The 21,326-nt window shown below is 36.7% G+C and overlaps 1 protein-coding gene across 3 annotated transcripts in view; it reads left to right on the forward strand.

Moving 5' to 3' along the window:
- PRIM2 (DNA primase subunit 2) overlaps positions 1-21,326 on the forward strand; it is a 342,271-nt gene that overhangs the window by 318,121 nt on the left and 2,824 nt on the right. For all 3 annotated transcript variants that reach the window (XM_045057690.1, XM_006931825.4, XM_045057691.1), the window contains one exon: positions 13,078-13,146. In XM_045057690.1, coding sequence (XP_044913625.1) covers positions 13,078-13,146 — 69 coding nt within the window. The remainder of the gene's footprint in view (positions 1-13,077; positions 13,147-21,326) is intronic.

Consider the following 21,326-nt stretch of genomic DNA (forward strand, 5'->3'; position numbering starts at 1 on the left):
AAAGTGGGATGCCTAAGCAACTGAGCGGCCCAGGCACCCCTGTTGCTACCTTTTTAATTATAGTTAGAAAGTTTAAAATTATAGATGTCATTCATTATATTTCTGTTGGAGAACAATGCTCTAAATAGTTACATGGGACTACTGAGCCTTTGGGACTAAGTGTTAGAGTGATTAGTTTCTATTTCCCTATCATATTTTAATATTTGCTTCTAGCATACAATTGTATTTGACCAATTAAAACTGATGTTTACTTTTACATGTTGACTCATAAATTAGTATAAATATTTTTCAAGTTTTTTAGTTGAAATGATGCATTATTTACAAATATACTTATGTATTAATATTTTTGAAATTTTTTTCTCGTTTTAGTTTTTAGGTTTTTTTAAGAGAAGAAGGAAATGTGTTTTAGGAGTTTTACTGGGCATAACCATTAATAATATATTTTTAAGTTTATTTATCTGTTTTGAGAGAGAGCACACATGTGTAAGTGGAAGAGGAGCAGAGAGAGAGGGAGAGAGAGAAAATCCCAAGCAGGTTCTGTACCACCAGTACAGAGCCCAATGCGGGGCTCAAACTCACGAACTATGAAATCGATTAGTTCATATGTTCGAATAGATCGAAGTCAAATGCTCAACCCAGGTGTTCCAATAATTATTTTAAAAGCAAATCTAATTGGTGCTTTCAAGAAACTTAATAGTGATACTAAAATTATGAAATATGTAAAGATGTATGCTCTTTTTACTTTTTGAGAGGTAGGTTAACCTTTCATTTTCCTAGTACAAGAGTTCTCAAGAAGTTAGTGACCATCTTAAATCTAAAACTGACAAATGCCTTTTAATGAAGAAATCTTTCAAAATGGACAGCTTAAGAAACAAAGTAACACTATGTCAAGAAGATTTTATGGCAAAGATAAACTTCAGTGACTCCTTACTCAATGTTCATATAAATCTGAACTACCTAAAACTCCTATGATTTTCTTAGGTAAGGAGTACTTGTCAATAGATAGTATTCAGTCTGTCCATTACTTTATGAACAGTAACTGCTTCAAAGAGCAGCTTTTCTATTTCATCTCTAGGAGCATCTCTTGATTTATGAGAACAGTACTTAGATTGCTGCACTTAGCTGTGCTTTTCTTATAGTTGTAGTTGAAGATGTGTACATTGTTCTTGGTATATCTTAGAAGTACATTAAGGAAAAGTTTGGAAGTTGAGCATTAGAATTGGGATGAGGAGGATGTGATTGCATTTTTGGCTTTATCACAAAAATCATTGAATATATAAAATATATTTCTGTATATATCCTTCCTTTTTTTATAGATTGAAAATAAATGGTCATTTGTGTGATTTTTTTGTTTTTTTTTTTAATGTTTATATATTTTGAGAGAGTGTGTGAGCTGGAGAGGGACAGAGAGAGAGGGAGAGAGAGAGTTCCAAGGGGGGATTGGAACACTGGACTTGAGCTCACAAACTGTGAGATCATGCTGAGCTGAAATCAAGAGTCAGATGCTTAACTGATTGAGCCACCCAGGCACCCTGAAAATAAATGGTCATTTGAAGATTATTTAATATTGTTCAATATGTTTCAAAGGAAAAATCACTTCAAAAGTCAAATAACATTTGCCACTGTTAGCCAAACCTATTGAAGTTTACTTTTATTAAAATTGCATTAAAATAGAAGACATAGTTTTTCTTTAAAGGAAATTTAGTACCCTGTTTATAATTATTTCTATTTCTAGAATCATTTTATTTGTTCATTACATGAAAATTATATCTGTAGAGGAATTTCAGTAGCATATGATGCTGTCACTTATGATACTTATAATAAAATCTAGTCTGTCTACCTGTAGACATAACTGTTCACCTAGCTTCATTCTATTTCATGATCCATTTTATAGAGTATTCTCCCAGAGCCTTCCTCCCCCTTTTTTTTTTTTAATTTTTTTTCAACGTTTATTTATTTTTCGGACAGAGAGAGACAGAGCATGAACGGGGGAGGGGCAGAGAGAGAGGGAGACACAGAATCGGAAACAGGCTCCAGGCTCCGAGCCATCAGCCCAGAGCCTGACGCGGGGCTCGAACTCACGGACCGCGAGATCATGACCTGGCTGAAGTCGGACGCTTAACCGACTGCGCCACCCAGGCGCCCCTATTCCTCCCCTTTTTTAAGAGAAGCAAACTTAAAGAATACAAAAAATTAAATAACTAACCTTACTTTATATAGCAAGTGTTAGAAAGTCTTAGTGTGCTTAGCTTTAAGGCATTTCAGACTTCTTGGTATTGTTTCCCATCAGCTTACAGTGTATTTCATGTTGTTTTCTGTTTCTGATCTTTATTTATATATATGCATATGTATGTATGTAAACCTGTATGCATATGTGTATGTAAAATATTATATATATGCAAATTTACATATATTTTTCTCTTAATCCTGTAGTCCTTGGACAGACCTTTAAGTGACAGATTTTACTTTCTGTTTCAATATCATGTCTGATATGATACATTTCTTTTTATAAGTAAGATATTTGAAAATAACTACTAAATTAGTATAAATATTTTCATCATTTCCATAAAGATCATAGGACATAGGGATTCTGGACTGACTTGCATTTATTTATATTAGGCACAAAAATAGAATACTTAAGCACAGTTTCAATTAGTGAGTCATGGGATTGATTTTGGCAGTACTTTTGTCCATATTGCTGAGTAGACTTTACATATATGTTCTCATTTGTCCTCCCTTCTCCCCTTTTCTCTTTCTTCTCATTCCCTTCCTCCCCTTATTCCAAGTTCACTTAGTCGTTGATGTTCCCTTAAAGCTTAAATCCTTTAACCCAAATGTTAGTATTAAACTGCACTAAGGAATTCAGTATTTTGGGTGGCAGTTTAATAGCTTCTCAAGAATGCTTTTTGGGTACCTATTATTAATGATTCAAATCTTTATTTAAATATAGTAAGTTAAAAGACAAGGAGAAATTTTCAATATTAGCATTTTTATATTGTACAAAAAAAACATAATAGGGAGTAATATGATTACCAAATTTGAGTGTCATACACCTTCCAGAAAGCCTCACTTCTATTTAGTAGTTGGCTGATTTGTGAGAATATTTCAGGATTTATGAATTGTGGCATAGTACATTTTCCAATTGAGGAGGTTCACACTTTTAATAAGATTCTCATGGCTTCTCAAAGATCTAAGAAATAGCTATCATCATTCTTTTTCTAATGTGTTTGCATATATATGCACACATGAAGAGATTTAGAGAGCAGATAAGTACAATAACTAGAACAGTATACATAGTAGCTTATTATCATTATTATTATTATTCACATTTTTCCATCCCTCTTCCTGCAAAAACTAACAAGCAAAAAATAATTGGACTGTGTTACAGATTGGTTCACTGTGCTGATTGGTGTGCAGGAGGTTCATTGGGGAGTTCTCTCAGGATCCATATCTGTCAGGGAGTGAAGACAGGATTGAGCAGAAGGAGAAGGTGGTCTTTAGTTGATCCTTCAGGGAACTCTGAGGCTGGGATGACCCTGCAAAGGTGTCCCTAGTTGGAGCAAGGGCTGTTGGCCTTTCTATCACTGCACCAACCAGTCACTGGATCTGGCTGCTCTCCGGAAGGAAACAGCACCTTGAGCAAAATGGCTTTCCTCAGCCTCAGCTGAGAGGGACTTCTGCCGCAGGCTGGCAGTCATCAACACTCTCTGACCCTGGAGAAATGTGTGTCCTTGTTCTGAGGAGAGGGGATGTAGACAGCATACCACAGAGTCCACTACATAACCTCCATGGAATGTGAATGAAACACTGGATGTTCAAGCCAGAAATCAGGAAAATATTCAAGGCTCCTTTCTGTTAAGTGTTATTGAATCTGTTCGCTCTTTCGTCTCTCTGTCTTCCGTAACCTAGGATGTCATGTGACTTTAATTCCTAATTTTCAGTCTCTTTCCCCCAAAAGCCCTTCACACGATGCCAGAGTAATCTTTCTAATATACTTTAATTTCTGCCCATCCTTAAACACTTTGCTGTCCAGTTTCTCTGCCTCCTTTGCATGTTATTCCCTGTGTCTGGGTTGTCCTTACCCTTTTCTTTATCTTGGTAACTATTACTCATTTATTATAATTTCACTCAGTAGGGCCCTCCTCTGGAAGTTTCAATCACTTTTCCTCCCTTTCCTCCTCTGTAACATCCTGCTTATTGTTTGCCCTCCCCTCTAGACTCATTGTGACTTCCTCCTCCCTGGGAGCAGAAATGGTGTCTGTCTTCTGAATAAAACCAGTCTCTAACTACAGTGCCTGGAATTCATTATAGGAGCTTAATGAATGTGGGCTGAATGAATGGAGTAAGCAAATGAATGACTCACTCAATCAGTTCATAGTCTGAAAGCTTATTTGAGAGGCGTTGGCAGAGGCCTGTCTGTGTTTGCATATATTAGCGTTTGCCTGCATGTGTAAAACTATATATAGCAATGGCAGATTTCTACATTTGGATTCAAGTTAATGTGATAGATTATTTTCATTCTCTTCTCCAGAGTGTCTTCAGATGTGACTAGAGAAACCTCTCAAGCTCTGTTAACACCTTGTGGAAGAACTAAATTAGTAATTTTTTTGCTGTGGTCTACACGCACCGCCCCCCCCTCCCGCCCCAGACAAAGTTAGAAAGAAATGTAAAGCAACTAATTGAAACAGTTCTAGTAACAGTGCTCTAAGACTGATTTAAATAGAAGTAAGTTGCCTTGGTGAGGAAAGACATTTTATTACTCAATAAACATTTACTGAGCACTTGACATGTCACTGAGTTTTCAGTGTGTTCAAATCTGGAAATAGAATGATTAAGAAACTATTTTAGAGCTCTTAGTCTAATGGTGCCAAAAGGCATAATTCACTATAATAAAGTGTGATAAGTGCTTTAATAAAAATACATTTAAAGTGCCAGCTGGAGAATCAGAGGGCGGGATCTGCTGAGAGAGAGGTGTGAACTCAGGGAATGCTTCCTGTAGGAAGTGATCATTGCATTGCTTTTGAAAATTGAGTAGGAGTTTCCCCAGTGGAGGGAAGTGAGGCTTATGAGTCAAAAGGAAGAGCATTCATTCAACATGAATAAATAATAACAAGGTGATGACTATATTCCAGTTACTGTTCAAGGCACAAGACCTCTGCCTTTATGGAGCTGCTGTTCTAGTAGGGGAGACAGTGAACAAATTAAGTGTGGTAAGAGGAACCTAGCCAAGACCAGGAAATAGCATAAGACTTGGGGAGGTGAGCCTGTGTAGACAAGGTTGTCAGGGTGTGTTTTGAGGAGCCCTCGTCCTGGGAGAGCTATGGAACAAGTTCTGGAGACAAATTACTCTGAAGAACACTATCCTGTTAAGTCCTGCTATAAAGAAACTTAGATAATTCTCATTGGAACCAAACCAAAAAAGGCATTAGGTGAAAAAACCCTCTGAGTCATTAGGATTTTGTGAGCTAAAATTCCAAAGAATACACTGTGGGAGGACCTGGACTAGAGCGTAAGGACCCCAGTGACCAGGCAGAGCAGGAGAGGGGCCCAAAGAAGGAGACTTGGGGCCTGATGAACAAGGCCTTTTGGACCATAATGAATTTGTGACCCGTTTTCGGCTGGAAGCCAGCAATGCCAGGGTTAGATTTGATTTTAGAAAAGTTACTATGGTGGCAGTTTGGAAGCTGTCTTGAGTAAGGAAAGAATAAGTCAAGAAGCTTTTCAATAAAAAAGAGAATGATTACAGCCTGAACAATGGGGAGGAAAGGGTATGTTTTTAGAGACATTTGGAGGTGGAATCGATTCAGTCAGATAACTATGTTTATAGAAAATGAAGAGTGAGTCAGAAAAATTCTTGGCATGTAATGTTTTAAATGAGTGAAAGTACATCTTCAAGAGAGGGAAACTTGCCCCTGATCTGCCAATAAATGAAGGTCACAGCAGAGATGTAAGGTGGCGGCTGCCTAAGCTATGCTGAGTGTGTAAGAAATAGGAGCAAAGTAATATGTTCAAAAGTGTTCCAGACTCTGCATCTGTACCACATTTTCTTTCACCTTTGAAATAAAGGATGGTTAGAGATGAAGTGGAAAAATATCAGCAGGTCTACTTTCAAAAGGTTGAGCTTTTTACAAAGAAACAAGCTTGTTATCACTTTTAAATAAGACAGAATATGACCTTGAATTAGAGACAGATTAACTGCATGTCTAATTGGTGAGCTCAGCACACCTAGCTGTGCAGCACCTGACTCACCAAAGCCAAGGACAGGCAGGTGGCTATGTTCTGCTGCCAGGAAATCATCTGGACCTCACTGGCAGGCTCTGAAGTAAAGGGCATAGAGGAAGCTACAGATGGCAGGGAATAGTAGAGAGCATTAGGAAGAAAGAAGGAGGTGTGGCTCAAAGTGATAAAATGTTATGTACATTTCCGTTTTAAATTTTTTTCTATATTTCTAGTGTGTGTGTGCATATGTAAATAGAAAGGTTTCCCATCAGTATTTTGTATATCCTATGTTTGTCAACTAGCTGTGATATATTACCAATGAAATAAGAAAAACATCACCTAATATGCTCCTTCCTCCTCTACTGGAAGGGTATCTTGGGTAGCCACTGTATTAGAATTCAAAACAAATAAACAAAAAATTCAAAACCAAAATAGTTATTTGCCCTGAGGATGAAGAGGTAGATGAAGTGTTATTCTTCATGGTGGGCTTTGGTCAGCTGTTAAAAAATAATTAAAAATAAAAAGCAAAGTTAAAGAATATTAATTACCAAAATCTAGTTTGATGTCACTACTCTTATTTTTTTCTGAGCCTTTTGGTTACTGATGAATTAGAACAATAAATGGATTGTTATGCTTGACATTTTGTACTTTATTCTGGAAATATTGGCATTAAAAACCAAAAGTAAAATTTCCATTTGATCAATAGTCTTAAATCCTCACAGAAATTTTTCTTTAAACAATTTTGTATTTTCGGGATACCTGGGTGGCTCAGTGGGTTAAGTGTCTGACTCTTGATATCTGCTCAGGTTGTGATCTTGCAGTCATGAGATCGAGCCCCGTGTTGGGCTCCACATTGAGCATGGAGCCTACTTGGGATTCTCTCCTCCCCTCTCCTCCTCTCCCCCTCTCCCTTCTGCCCCCTCTCCCCCTCCTGCTCACTTGCATGCACACTCACATGTGCACACACACTTTCTATCTCTCAAATAAATAACTTAAAAAAATGTTTGTATTTTCAAAGGAGCCTTATTTGATATGATTATTAAAATTCTTCGGTTACATTTTTCTAAAGCAGAGTTAGAAAAACTTCTAGCCAGGGTGCCTGGATGGCTCAGTTGGTTGAGCTTCTGACTTTGGCTCAGGTCATCTCACAGTTCATGAGTTCAAGCCCCATGTCGGGCTCTGTGCTGAGAGCTGAGACCCTGGAGCCTTCTTTGAATTCTGTGTGTGTGTCTCTCTCTCTGCCACCCTCTGCTTTCACTCTGTCTCTCAAAAATGAATAAACGTTAAAAAAAGAAAAAGAAAAACTTCTAGCTTCGTCATCAGAATTGACACTTATTTTGGTATATACCACAGGAAATCATGGTGTGCTCTTGCTCTTCCAAAATGGAATTTGAAACACCTTTTGTGAGCTATGGGTTATACTTTGGTGTTTACAGGCCACGTAAATAGTAAGCTGTGATCTCCATTTCATTTACCCCATTCCTCTGGCTTTCTACATTTTTCTTCTACCTGGTTCTTTCATTTTCCTGTTTGTTTCTTTTTGTCTCCTCCTCACATTTCTTCATCTCATTTAGTTTCCCTCACCTGTTTTATTTCTGACCCAGTGTCTGCCTGTTGAACTGGAACCTTATGAAGCTATCCCTCTAAGAAGAGCAAAAGCCAATTTAGGAGGGTAGAGGTTTGACCCTTCAGAAGCTATCTGGCTGAATGAACATTGCCAAAAAAGTACTGTTGCCTAACTACATCTTCATTCTGGCTTCTTTACAGAATTTCATTTTCCTTTTTATTTTTTATTTTTTTAAGTTTATTTTTGAGAGAGAGCAAGCCCGCGTGTACAAGTGGGGGAGGGGCAGAGAGAGAGGGAGGCACAGAATCCAAAGCAGGCCCCAGGCTCCTAGCTGTCTGCACAGAGCCCAACGCAGGTCTTGAACTCAACAAACCATGAGATCATGACCTGAGCCAAAGTCAATCGCTTAACCAAGCCAGCCTCCCACAGAATTTCATTTTCTTTAAAAAAATTTAATGTCATATTATATATGATTCCAACACACAAAATATGTATAAACAAGCACAATATGAAATAAGTCCCCATATGCCTCTCCTACCCCCAAAGCATATTTAAAAAAAAAAAAAGGACAAGTTCAAAATTAACACTATAAAAATATTACCACAGCCAATATTTCTTCATTCTTGAAAGCATCAAAGAAAAATTTTTAGTTTCAAAGAAAAGCACACCACTTTTGGTTAAACCCTAGGTCTTTTTCAGGTTCACAGTAGTCTGGCTATCAATCAAGCATATATGTCCATTGGCCTGGGACATGGGCTCTTCTGTTAGAACTCAGCATTTTTTAAAAAGTGATTACTTGAATTATACACACAAAATTTAAACTCTAAATGGGCCCAACCATTGCTGAGACCCTGAATTTTAAAGAATAAAGAAGGGTCAGTAACCACTGTCATCGTGCATGTCAACCATCACTGCTTAACCATCCCTGTCCAGCCTTTGTGACTTAGCAGTGAGCATTTTCAGCATCTGTAAATTAACATATAAGTGGCCCACCTTCAGAAAAGCAAAGAGTCTTTCCAAGGACATGTAAAACATATTGTGAGAACTTAGCTTCTGACCTATAGTTCTTTTCTACAGTCTATCTCAGGCATCTGTCCTTAGTTTTTGGTGTTTTTTTGGTCAAGTATCTGTCTATGCTTCTATTTCACAAACTGATTTTAGTATATTGCTGATACCTCAGTTTTCTTTTCTTTTGATTTTTAGCTTTGTATTTCCTGCCTTGGAGTCATCCAACCCATTGACAAATTATACCAGTACCATCCTCAACATACCTGTAGACTATCTTAGTATAGCATTTGCTAGTGAGGTTTGTATCAGAAAAATTAAAGAAAATTAGGTGCAGAAAAAAGCCCCAAGTTGCATTCCATATAGAAATGTTAGAACACTCTTAAATATAGAGAACAAACTGAGAGTTGCTGGAGGGGGTTGGGGGGGGGGGCGGGAATGGGCTAAATGGGCAAGGGGCATTAAGGAGGACACATTGGGATGACCAATGAGTGTTATATGTAGGGGATGAATCACTGGATTCTACTCCTGAAATCATTATTGCACTATATGCTAACTAAATTGGATGTAAGTTAAAAAATAAATAAATATATTATTTTTAAAAAATGGTAGAACATCATAATCACTTGTGAATATTTTGAAGTCCACAGAGTAGGTATGCATCTAAGATGTTGCCTGACATAGAGATTTCAGGTGTCCTACTCACTGGCTATTGTATGAGAAGTATCTATTTGTTAACTCATATTGTTTAGTGACTAGTAAGTGACATTTTTGGTATTCTACATTTATTTTACATGATATTTTGTTACTTACATATTGCATTTTACTGAGTTTTAATTTTTTAATTTTTTTTAATGCTTATTTTTGAGAGAAAGAGAGAGTGTGAGCATGTGAGGGGCAGAGAGAGAAAGAGACAGACAGACAGAGACAGAACCCTAAACAGGTTCTAGGCTTTAAGCTGTCGGCACAGAGCCTGATGCAGGGCTCAAACCCAACGGACCACAAGATCATGACCTGAGCCAATGTCAGCCACTCAACTGACTGAGCCACCCAGGTATCCCTGCATTTTACTGAGTTTTTAGACTACTTAGTTTTATTTAGGAAATCAGTCAGAGTGGGAAAGTGTTGAGTGATAGGTAATGAATTACTCTAAAACATCAGGGAATAGGTTCCTATTGAGCATTTGTGTGCAGAACAGTTGTTTTTCAAAAATGGTTATGGCCAGTAAGTGGGAAATGTGACCACTTGTAACCACTACTCTTACCAGCCTGGCCAAAGCCTATACCATCTGTTCCCTGGATTCTTGTAATGAGCTCCCTATTTCTGTCCCTACTCCCTCTAGTTTGTTTCCATCATATCATGCAGAATAATCCTGTTAACAGTGTCAGGTCATGCCACTCCTGTGCCAAGAAAATTGCAGTAGCTCCCCATTTTACTCAGAGAAAAAAACCAAACTTCATTCATTGGTCCATAACATCCTTCTCTTTCTTTTTTCTCCTCCTGTATATCTATAATCTAGATCATAATGTGAAATTAAAGTATATATGTTAGTTACTGGGCTTTTTGAGTTAATGTTTCACTTATTCCCCTTAAAGAAAAGAAAATCATAAATTGCATAGGATTTTTTAATTCTTCCCACAGTAAACGGCACTCACTAGATAGACACCCCTATTTTAAGGGGATATATTTCTTCATCTCTTAAATGAAGGTAATACCTATAAATAATATCTAATTGTCTCAAAGCAGTCTTTCTCTTGGTTTTCTTCTAGTAGTTCATATATTGTCCTCACAACTCCATTACTGTGGAGGGTTTTCTTTCTCCTTCTCTAGAACCTCTCTTTAGGTCTTTCTTTGACTAGCTTTTTTGGGCAATGAAAAGTACTCTATTGTCTTTTTTCCCCCCTATTACACCTTTACATATGTGTAGAAACCTTCATTCACCCTAAATAGGCTGTGACATGATCAGTAAAGTTACTTAGGGATTGATGATGGTTGCATGATTTATTTCTGGATTTGCAAGAAATTTTCAAGTAACAATTCATTCTAGAAAAATAAAGCAAAAAGTGAAAGGAAAACTAAATGATTTTTGTTAAGAGCCTTCTCTCAGAGTGGAGCAGGGTGGAGGGGAAGGGTTGATCTGTGATTAATCCAAATTTAATTTTAATGGAACCTAAACTTTTCTCCTTCTGTAGCTTATGTGTCCATTTTCTTTAACATATATCACCCAACTATTTTTTATTTTTAATTTTTTATATTTATTTATTTTTTAAAGTAGGCTCCCTGCCCATCATGGGGCTTGAACTCACAACCCTGAACTTACAATCAAGAGTCACATGCCCTACTGACTGAGCCAGCTAGGCTTCCCCAACTAGATATTTTTTAAATCTTGGGGCACCTGATTGGTTCAGTCGGTAAAGTGTCCAACTCATGGTTTTGGCTCAGGTCATAATCTCACGGTTCATGAGTTCAAGCCCCATGTCAGGCTTTGCACTGACAGTGCAGAGCCTGCTTGAGATTGTCTCCCTCTCTCTGTGCCACTCCCTCTAAATAAATAAACTTAATTTAAAAAAAATTTTTTAATTAAAAAAAATGTTTCCCAAATATATATATTAGAATGTTTGTATATAATGTTACATATTTACTTTCCAAGGAAGATATTTAAATATATGTATATAAGCTCATATATATTTAAATATATATATATATATCTTAAGAATATGTATATACATAGAATATGATGTTGGATTTATTGTGTTTTTACATAAAAGAGCTTTGTTATATACCACACAATTGAGCTTTTTGTTTATTTCTGTGAATTCATTTCTCTTCAGGTAATTTACGGTATCATTTAAACTTAACTAAAGTTTGAAGGCTTTGCTTCTCCAAAATTGCAGTTCACAGATATTACTTCATGGTATCATTGATGTTTGCAAATAATCAGTTATAAGTTCATCTCAATACAATTTGAATCTGTATGTAAAAACATTGGAGAATACGAACTCAGAGTGTTAAAATTACTTTGAAAACTTTGCTTGCTTCAGTTTTAAAACTTTATAGCCATTGATTTTAAATTGATTTATTTTTCATTTCTGCTCTAATGAATTGGAGAAAAATGGACAGGTCAAATAGGATGCTGGGTGCTGTGGTTGATTGGCATTTATATAGGTCTTTCATAAAGGATTTAATAAAAGGTGACCTGAAATGCAGAAATGTAATCTATAAGACAATCAAAGAAAAACAGTTCTTTTAAGCACACTGTCAGTATTGTATGATTCCTGCTCTGTAACTGTAATAATTTTGTATGTTTGTCGAAAGATGTAAGCTATATTCAATAATGAGGATAGCAGGAATTTGAGACTTCACGTACATTTCTGTTGTCACAGGAAGGTCAGCCTTTTGAAAAGGGATAGAAATGAACATTTCTCCAGAATTACATTTCCCTTCATTTTAGGCTATCTCTTAATTCCAGCATTTTTACTGTGTTTGATAAATAGGCCAAATATATATTTTATTTATTCGGCAGGGGAGGTGGTGAAACTTTACAAATTTCAACTGGCATTGCACTTGGCTGATAAGAATGGGAGTTTGTACCGCTCTGAAGAGATTACATGAAGTAGAATTGGAAAGCAAATTGTATTTACAAAAGATAGGATGATGTTCCTAATAGGTGTTCAGAATAGACTATTCACTCTCATATTCTGCTGAGCTTTACTAGAAATAACTTCATTTCAAAAAAAGAACAAATCTGATTGAAGGTAAAAGCATTCCCTCTCCACAGACACTCTTCCAAAGGACTTACATTAAATTTTCCTGATGGGCACACAGCTGTATTTTGAGCTGTATCTGTATAAACTGTAATGTGGAAAATAAAAATCTAAATAGTATACCTGATTGCTTCATGCACCAATCATTTAGATTACTAGATTTATATCTATAATTTTGGAAGAGAAGTTGCAAGGTGATGTTCTGACAATAACTGTCAAAGTCATAATACTAGGATCTGTTTTCATCTTGTTGTCAAGGTAAAGTTATTGAAATTCACAGTTGGTAGGCCACAAAGATCACTTCCTATCTCTTGTCATCTGTAGCTTAATGCTGACCTAAGCGGCTGGTGTATAATGTCAAAATTATCACGGTGCCCAGGCTGCAGAAGTACAACATGCTACATGATTTAATGCATTTCCTGTCTGGAATAAAGATTATGAAAAGGCCAACAACCATGAGCTACAGTGGTTTAGAGAGACTTAGTTTCTAATTTTGCTTTCTCCTTTTCCCATTCATTTTAGATTTTGGATTTAGTAAAAGGGACACATTACCAAGTAGCCTGTCAGAAGTACTTCGAGATGACACATAATGTAAGTACATTTTTAAACTTTATGGCCTAATCCTTTGTTTTGTTGTTATTCTGTGTTTCATTCAGGGTTTTTAGTTGCAGCTCCAGCTATTTTCACCAGAAAGGGATTTATCACATGGTATTAGGTAACTTATAAAATTGATAGAGGGGCCAGAGAATTAATCTAGGAATCTACAGACCCAGAAATACTGTAACAAGGAGAAGCTACACAATGAGAAAACCTTATTCTACTACAGCTGCCACCCACCATTTCACGTCTAGGGATGAGACCGAGGGCCAGTAAACTTTTTTAGGAAAGTGCCAGATTGTAAAAATTTTAGGCCGTATTGTGCATATGGTCTCTGTCAAACTGCTCATCTCTGCTTTTGTAGTCCAGAGCAGCCATAGATCATATATAAAGGAACGAGCATGACTGTGTTCTCGTAGAACTTTATTTACCAAAACAGATAGTGGGCTGGATTTGACCAATGGCCTCAGGTAGCCAAATCTTGGAGTAGCTGTAGAACAGTTGCCCTAGGTGCCTAGGAAAACCAGAGGCTTTTGCCATCTCCCCTGTAGAAAATCTGTTTTACTTCTGGCTGCCACCTCATGTTACTTTTATTTCCCATATCTCATATTTACCTGCATGGCTGAACTTTAGTTACATGTAAGACCCCTGACTGCAAGGGACTCAAGGAAATGTGTTTGGTTTTTATCTTGTTAGCCTCTTTTGCCATGCTTCTATAGTACAGGCATACGTTGGAGATATTACGGGTTCAGTTCCAGACCATCATGATAAAGTGAGCTGAATGCATTTTTTGGTTTCCCAGTATAGATACCAGTTATGTTTCCATTATACTGTAGTCTATTAAGTGTGTAGTAGCATTATTACAGGTATTAATAGGTATTTTTGCATACCTTAATTAAAAAATACTTTATGGCTAAAAAATACTAACCACGATCTGAGCTTTCAACAAGTTATAACTTTTTACTGGTGGAGGTTCCTCCCTCCATGTCGATGGCTGCTGACTGTTCAGGGTGGTAGTTGCTGAAGATTGGGGTGGCTGTGGTTGGTTTTAAAAATAAGACAACAGAGAAGTTTGCCATATCAACTTAACTTCCTTTCATGTATGATTTCTCTATAGCATGCGATGCTGTTTGGTAGCATTTTGCCCACAGTAGAACATCTTTCAAAACTGGAGTTTGTCCTCTCAAACCCTGCTGCTGCTTCCTCAACTAAATTTATGTCATGTTCTATATCTTTTGTTGTCATTTCAACAATCTTCCCAACATCTTCACCAGGAGTACATTCCATATCATGAAACCACTTTCTGTGCTCATCCATAAGAAGACTCTTTTGTCTACGTTGAAAATCTGTTGGTTTAGTGTAGCTCCTTCATTTGTTACCTTATCTAGATCTTCTGGATAACTTGCAGCAGGTTCTGTATTAACACTTGGCTGCTTCACCTTGCATTTTGAGGTTACAGAGACTGCTGCTTTCCTTAAACTTCATGAACCAACCGACCTCTGCTAGCTTCACACTTTTCCTCTATAGCTGCCTCACTTCTCTCAGCCTTCATGAAATTGAAGAGAGTTAGGGCCTGGCTCTGGATTAGCTTTGGCTTAAGGGAATCTTGTGGCTGGTGTGTCTTCTGTCCAAACCACGAAAACTTCCTCCATATCAGCAATAGGGCTGTTTTGCTGTCTTATCATTTGTGTGATCACTGGGGTAGTACTTTTAATTTCCTACAAGAACTTTTCCTTTGCATTCACAACTTGGCTAACTGGCACAAGAAGCCTAGCTTTTGGCCTGTCTCAGCTTTCAACATGCCTTCCTTAATAAGCTTAATCTTTTCTGGCTTTTGATTTAAAGTAAGAGATTTGTGGCTCTTCCTTTCACTTGAATACTGAGAGGCCATTGTAGGTTCTTAATTGGCTTAATTTCAGTATTGCTGTGTCTCAGGGAATAGGCAGGCTGGAGGAAAGAGAGACAGGAGAATGGCCAGTCAGTGGAGGAGTCAGAACACATACAACATTTATCAGTTTAAGTTTGGCATCTTATATGGGCATGGTTTCTGATGCCACAACACTATTACAGTAGTAACATCAAAGATCACCATAACAAAAATAACGAAGTTTGAAATACTGTGAGAATTACCAAAATGTGACAGAGACATACAGTGAGCAAGTACTGCTGGAAAAATGCCAATAGACTCCTTCAACTGCAGGGTTGCCACAAACCTTCAATTTGTAGAAAACACAATATCTGGGAAATGCAATAAAACAAAATATGCCTATATAAGAAGACCTACTAGTAGGTTCTGAAACATGTAAAACAAGGGTCACAACTCAGAGGCCTAAAGAGGTTAGGCAAATAACCCAAAAAAGTGAAGGTAGAGGTATCGGGGTGACTCAGTCATTTAAGTGTCTGACTCTTGATTTCAGCTCAGGTCATGACCTCAGAGTTGTAAGACCAGGCCCTTCATCAGACTGTGCTGGGTATAGAGTCTGCTTAAGATGCTCGCTCGCTCGCTCGCTCTCTCTCTCTCTCTCTCACTTTAAAAAAAAAAAACTGTGAAGGTGGCTGAGATTAACACCAGAGAGTATGGGAGGCACCATACTGTGTGTGCTGATGAATTCACATCCTGTTAGGGGCATTCACATTGACAAGTTTGAAGACTGTATACAAGTCAGTAGAACACATCTGCAGGTGAAATTCAGCTCACTGACCCCCTGTTTGCAACTGCTGGTCTTGATCATGGCTCCCTAACCTAGGACAGACATCCAACTTCCTGAGACATTTTTTTCTGTGAGTGTATATGTGCATTTTTTCGGAGTCTGTTTATCAGGTTTCAAAGGGATTCATCCATGACCCTCCCCCAAAAGATGTTGCATTCATTGAATTCATCATCAGCTACCATGCTATGCTGTTTTATAGTCATTTTTATTTTTCCTATTTAGTTTTTATGGAATATTTTTTATATTTTGGTTATATAATAACAGAATCTCTTATAGTATAAAATATTTCATAGGAAAAGTATATCCTATAATATTACCAATGATGAATACAGTACTGTAACTGACATCTGTAGAACCCTTAACACATGCCCAATACAGCACTAAGTACTTTGACCACATTAGCTCTTTTGATGCACACTGCAGTACTACAGTGAGGTACTATTTTTATTCCCGTTTATGAATAAAGTTTAGAGAAGGTGAGCAACCTGTGTAAGGTCCTACTGCTTATAAGAGATGGACTAAGTAAGTCATTAAAGCTTATGAGCCTGACCATGACTGTGTGCTTCTATAGAATCTGATACTGTACCTGTAATAATGACTGTGGGGGTCACTAGCATTTTCTTGTCTACATTTATGATCCAACTATCATAGTTTATGTTAAAAAAAAAAACTGAAAACCAACAATTCTACATGACTTGCCCAAGGTACCATAATTTGTAAATAGGAGATCCGGAGCCAGAACCATCCCTACCACTGTCTGCTGTGGGTCTTCCCCTTCTTTCTATTACACCTAACTGTTGAAAATATTACTGTTATTTACCACCATAAAGACTTTGTTTTCACAAAATTTAAAATTCAAAATAAACCTCACTTAAATAGAAACAAGCACAAATTCTCATTAGTTTTAGCAGTCTAGGAATCTCACCCAATAAGCCACATTTGTTTGATATTTTCCACACCAGTTTTGAATTAACCTTTTTCTTAGAGACCATATTCCTTAATTTGCCTACTCAGCTTGAGAGTTCTTAATTATTTGTGGATTCTCTTTAATAAGATGCCTCAGAACTTCCACAAATTAAGGTCTGTCATTCAACTTCTTTCCTTTTTTTAAAATGTGAAAATTAGATTTAAACATTGAGTTTGTGACATAATCACAAAAAATAAGAAGAAAATTTCTAGTTCCCAGATCTGCTTTTGTAGTATCTACTAAGTATTCTTTTCTTACAGGAATATTACTGCTATGGGCAATTTAAAAACTTGCCTTAGATTAGTGAAGATATTGAAAAGATGTATGTCTAAATCCTCCCACATATAACTTAAGCCACATAAAAATCAATGGAATAAAAAGGCTGTTTGAATTCGCTAGATGTCTCATTATAGATTTTTAGTTGTGAATATCTATTATTTTTTCTCATTAAATTAAAACTAGAATCCATTTTTATTGTCAGTTTTCTGCCATCCTGCCTGCCTCCCCGCTTAACAAAAATTTTTAAAGCTACATTTATTTTCCTGAGGATTTTGCGATCAAGCTCATTTTAACGAAAGTTTTGAAAATGAACCAGTTAATTGATACCATTTACAGCCGCACTATGATAGTTCCATATGGCTTTTTTGGTAATACCAGCTGCCTCATTATAAGCTGTCATTGCAAAATCTCTTGATTAAAACCCAAACATCCCATAGGTAAAACAATATTGCTTCCTTCCTTCAAAATCTACATTTGCTGTGGCAGAAATATGAGACCTATGTTTGTGTGAAGGTCATCGTGTGCAGAACATGTTGATTCCAAGCAAATGTTTGAGAGAGATTCTGTAAGTAGATGTCAAAATCTGGGCTGCTTGAAATCTGTTTTCCTCAGTGTTTTTTAGGGAGCAATGTTTTATACTGTGGTCTGTTTTTTGCTTTTGGTATGCTCCATGTGTAAATGAAAACACTTGGCCTTGTGTGGATTAATCTCTGAATTGTAATTGAAAATCATTTCTTTAGCAAACTGAGTCATTCTTGATACTTATTTTCCAAATAGCTGAGCGTTTTTTTCCCACCATATAAATCTTTGCAGAAATCTTATTAAATTCTATCACATTTGCCTGCAATCTTGAACAGGATATACCAAATAAAATTAAGCTCTTTTATAATAATTCAGGGTCATTATTATGGATATCAATTAGAGTACTGGGCTAGAAGCCATCATCTTGTCTCTTGCTTGGATCACTGTAGTAGCTTCCTAACTCATTTCCCACTATCTACAACACATGCACCATTCCAGGTCTTTACCCTCCACACAGCTGTTGGGATGATCTTTAAAATAGAGGAACATGATTATTTTAGTAAACTGCTTTAAAAAAAAAAAAACCTTAAAGGGCTTCCAAATTGCTCTGAAGATGAAATCCAAAATTTATAATGTAGCCTATAAAGGCGTCCAACCCATTTCCTTCTTTCTGGATGCCAACTACACTGATCTTATTTCATATCCCTTACAGTACTTTGAGACTACTAAGCTAATATGGCAGAATGAAAATGCATCACAGAATTTCCCTTTCTCACTAGTGAACACAATGTACAAAACATAAAAAATGACCCACCAAAAGGAAAACATCACCAATAGCAGCCAATTAAGAAAAACGGCAAGGAAAGAAACAAAAATTCTGTTTCCAAATCTAGAATGTTCCTACTTTTTTAAAAATAAGGAGTAAAGGAAATAGCTGCTGACCTTTAAGCAGAAATAAATTAAAATTGAGGGTTTCTATGGGGATAATTTGCTTTCTCTATTCTAAATTCATTTTGAAGTAAAATCTGTTTTCATTGAGGGGGGGTGCATAAACCAAAGTTAATTTTTCTGGACAAGCTGAAAGGAAACTGAATGGCAGCCATTACACTTCCTTTAGCCAGAAATAAAACTGAAAGAAAGAAAACATTTAAAAGACAACCTATTTTAGAAAAAAGTACAATCCACCATACAGAAGGAACTTCATAATTTCATCATGCTATCAAGCAACTGAATTAGACCGTAAGTTCAGTAAAATGAACTTATTAGCAAAATGAGTTACAAAAATGCAATCCCAAACCTAAGAGAGACAGTTGAAAACCCAAATGTCACATAGTACCATGGTACATGCCCTTGATTCAAGACCCTTGTCACTGTTTTAGTTGGTTAATAAGAAAATTAAAGTGGAATAAAAAATATGTGCATTTTTCAAACAATATATTTTAAAGTTAAAAACATTTAAAGGTCTTTTATTCATCTTTCGATGTACGGGCAAGGTCTTTTGATGTACGGGCAAGGTCTCATTTGAGTATAGTTTTGAGATTGGAGTTCAATTTTTTTTTAAGTTTATTTTGAGAGAGAGAGAGAGTAAGGGAGAGGCAGAGAGAAGTAGGGAGAGAGAATCCCAGGCAGGCTCCACGCTGTCAGTGCAGAACTCCACACTGGACTTGATCTCATAAACTGTAAGATCATGATCTGAGCTGAAATCAAGAGAGTCAGATGCTTAACCAACTGAGCCACCCAGGTACCCTGGAATTCAACTTTTTTTTTTTTTAATTAACTACACCTATAATATGCCATCAATAATTTCCAGTTCAGGTTTCTTCCAAGTAGAAGAGGGAGCTAAGGACACATTTAAAGCAATATGATCTTTTTCCCTTAACTTTTGGAAATTCAACTTTTTTTTTTAATGTTTATTTTTGAGAGAAAGAGAGGGAGATACAGAATCCGAAGTAGGCTCCATCCAGCTTTTGAGCTGTCAGCACAGAGCCTGATGCAGCACTCAAGCTTATGAACCATGAGATCATGACCTGAGCCGAAGTCTGAGTCTCCACTGACTGAGCCACCCAGGATCCCCTCAACTTGTTTCTTTTTTAAGTGACTTGCTTTTCTTGAGTCTTTGCAAAGCCAGTAGGTAACATAGAACCAACAACTTTCTTTCTACACTCCTGTTTTCTTGGTTTTCCCCATAGCAACCATATTAATATCTTTGCCTCATTGATGAGGAAACCGAGGCTTATAAAGATTTCATTTTGTCCAAATTGCAGTTTAATTTATTTTGATCCAAAGAGTCCTCTCCGTGATGATAGATGTATTGAGAATTTTAACACGTTGAAACTTTAGGTGTAGAAAATCTCCAATGTAATTATAGCCAAAGCAGTAGATTCTTTTTTTTACATGAAATAATACCACTATGTTTTTTATAATCTTTATAAACTTGGGGCGCCTGGGTGGCTCAGTTGAGCATCCAACTCTGGCTCAGGTTATGATCTCACAGTTCATGAGCTCAAGCCCCGTGTCAGGCTCTGTGCTGACAGCTTGGAGCTTGCCTCAGATTCTGTGTCTCCCTCTCTCTCTGCCCCTCTCCTGCTCACACCATCTCTCTCTCTCAAAAATAAATAAACATTTTTAAAAATTTTAAAAATATTATGTTATGATTGTAAGTTTATTTGACTTTGCATAAAACCTCTAAAAACAGATTTCAGAGCAACTAAGTGGTCTGGTCAAAGGCCTTAATTATAATTCAGACAAAACCAGTTACTTGTTCAATGATTTTGCATAAACTAGGTAATCTCTTTAGGCTTCATGTTCCTAGTTTTACATGTAGAAGTTTCAATTGAAAGGATCTTCAAGGTCTTTCCAATCTCTAATGTTCTCTATAAAATGTAAAGCCTTCTGATTGATATGTTACATAATAAACTTTTCATGAAACACTTGGTAAAATGCAAACTTTATATTGGATCTCCTACTTTTTAATGAATAGGGTGAAAAACGAATATAATGAAGTTCACAAATGACTCCATTGTTAATAAAAATTATAGATTTATCATAAAACATTCAGGAAACATTTTAAAATTAAGCAGCAAGGTAGCAGATAAAAATTTGTTCTAGTGACCTGAGTAATAACTCTTAAAATGAATTAGTCTAAATGCTATCAATCTACTATACACTGACTTTACTATAAAATTATTGGCCCAACATATATCAACAGCTGACTAAAGAGAATCAGAGAATCCTGGGGGTATTCAAGTATTACCAAAAAACACCTTGTTTCTGTTTATTGGTTCACCTGTTAAAAGGGTTAATTCTGAACCATCTGAACCATGACAGCAATTCTTTTAACCCCCTGCTAATCCATTTGAATCCACCATACGATTATCCATTGCTTTAGTCACATCACCTCCCCTCTCAAGGATTTTTAGTGACTCCCTGATGCCTGCAAAATTAGGTCTAGACTACTTACCCTGGGTTTCAAGGCTCTCTGAGGTCGGGCCCCAGTCTGTCTTCCCAACTTCATTTCCTATTATTCCCTTTTATATGCCTTTTACACCAGGCCATCTGATCTACTTGCTTTCCAGGGACATTGCTTCTTACCTTGCTCATGTGGCTCTGCTGTTTGTATTAACCTTGACCTCATTATCCCAGCTTTTCACTTTCTCCATGTTCCCAAATTCAACTCATATAGCACTTCTCTCACA

The sequence above is a fragment of the Felis catus genome, chromosome B2 (genome assembly GCF_018350175.1).
Source record: "Felis catus isolate Fca126 chromosome B2, F.catus_Fca126_mat1.0, whole genome shotgun sequence".
NCBI lineage: Eukaryota > Metazoa > Chordata > Mammalia > Carnivora > Felidae > Felis > Felis catus.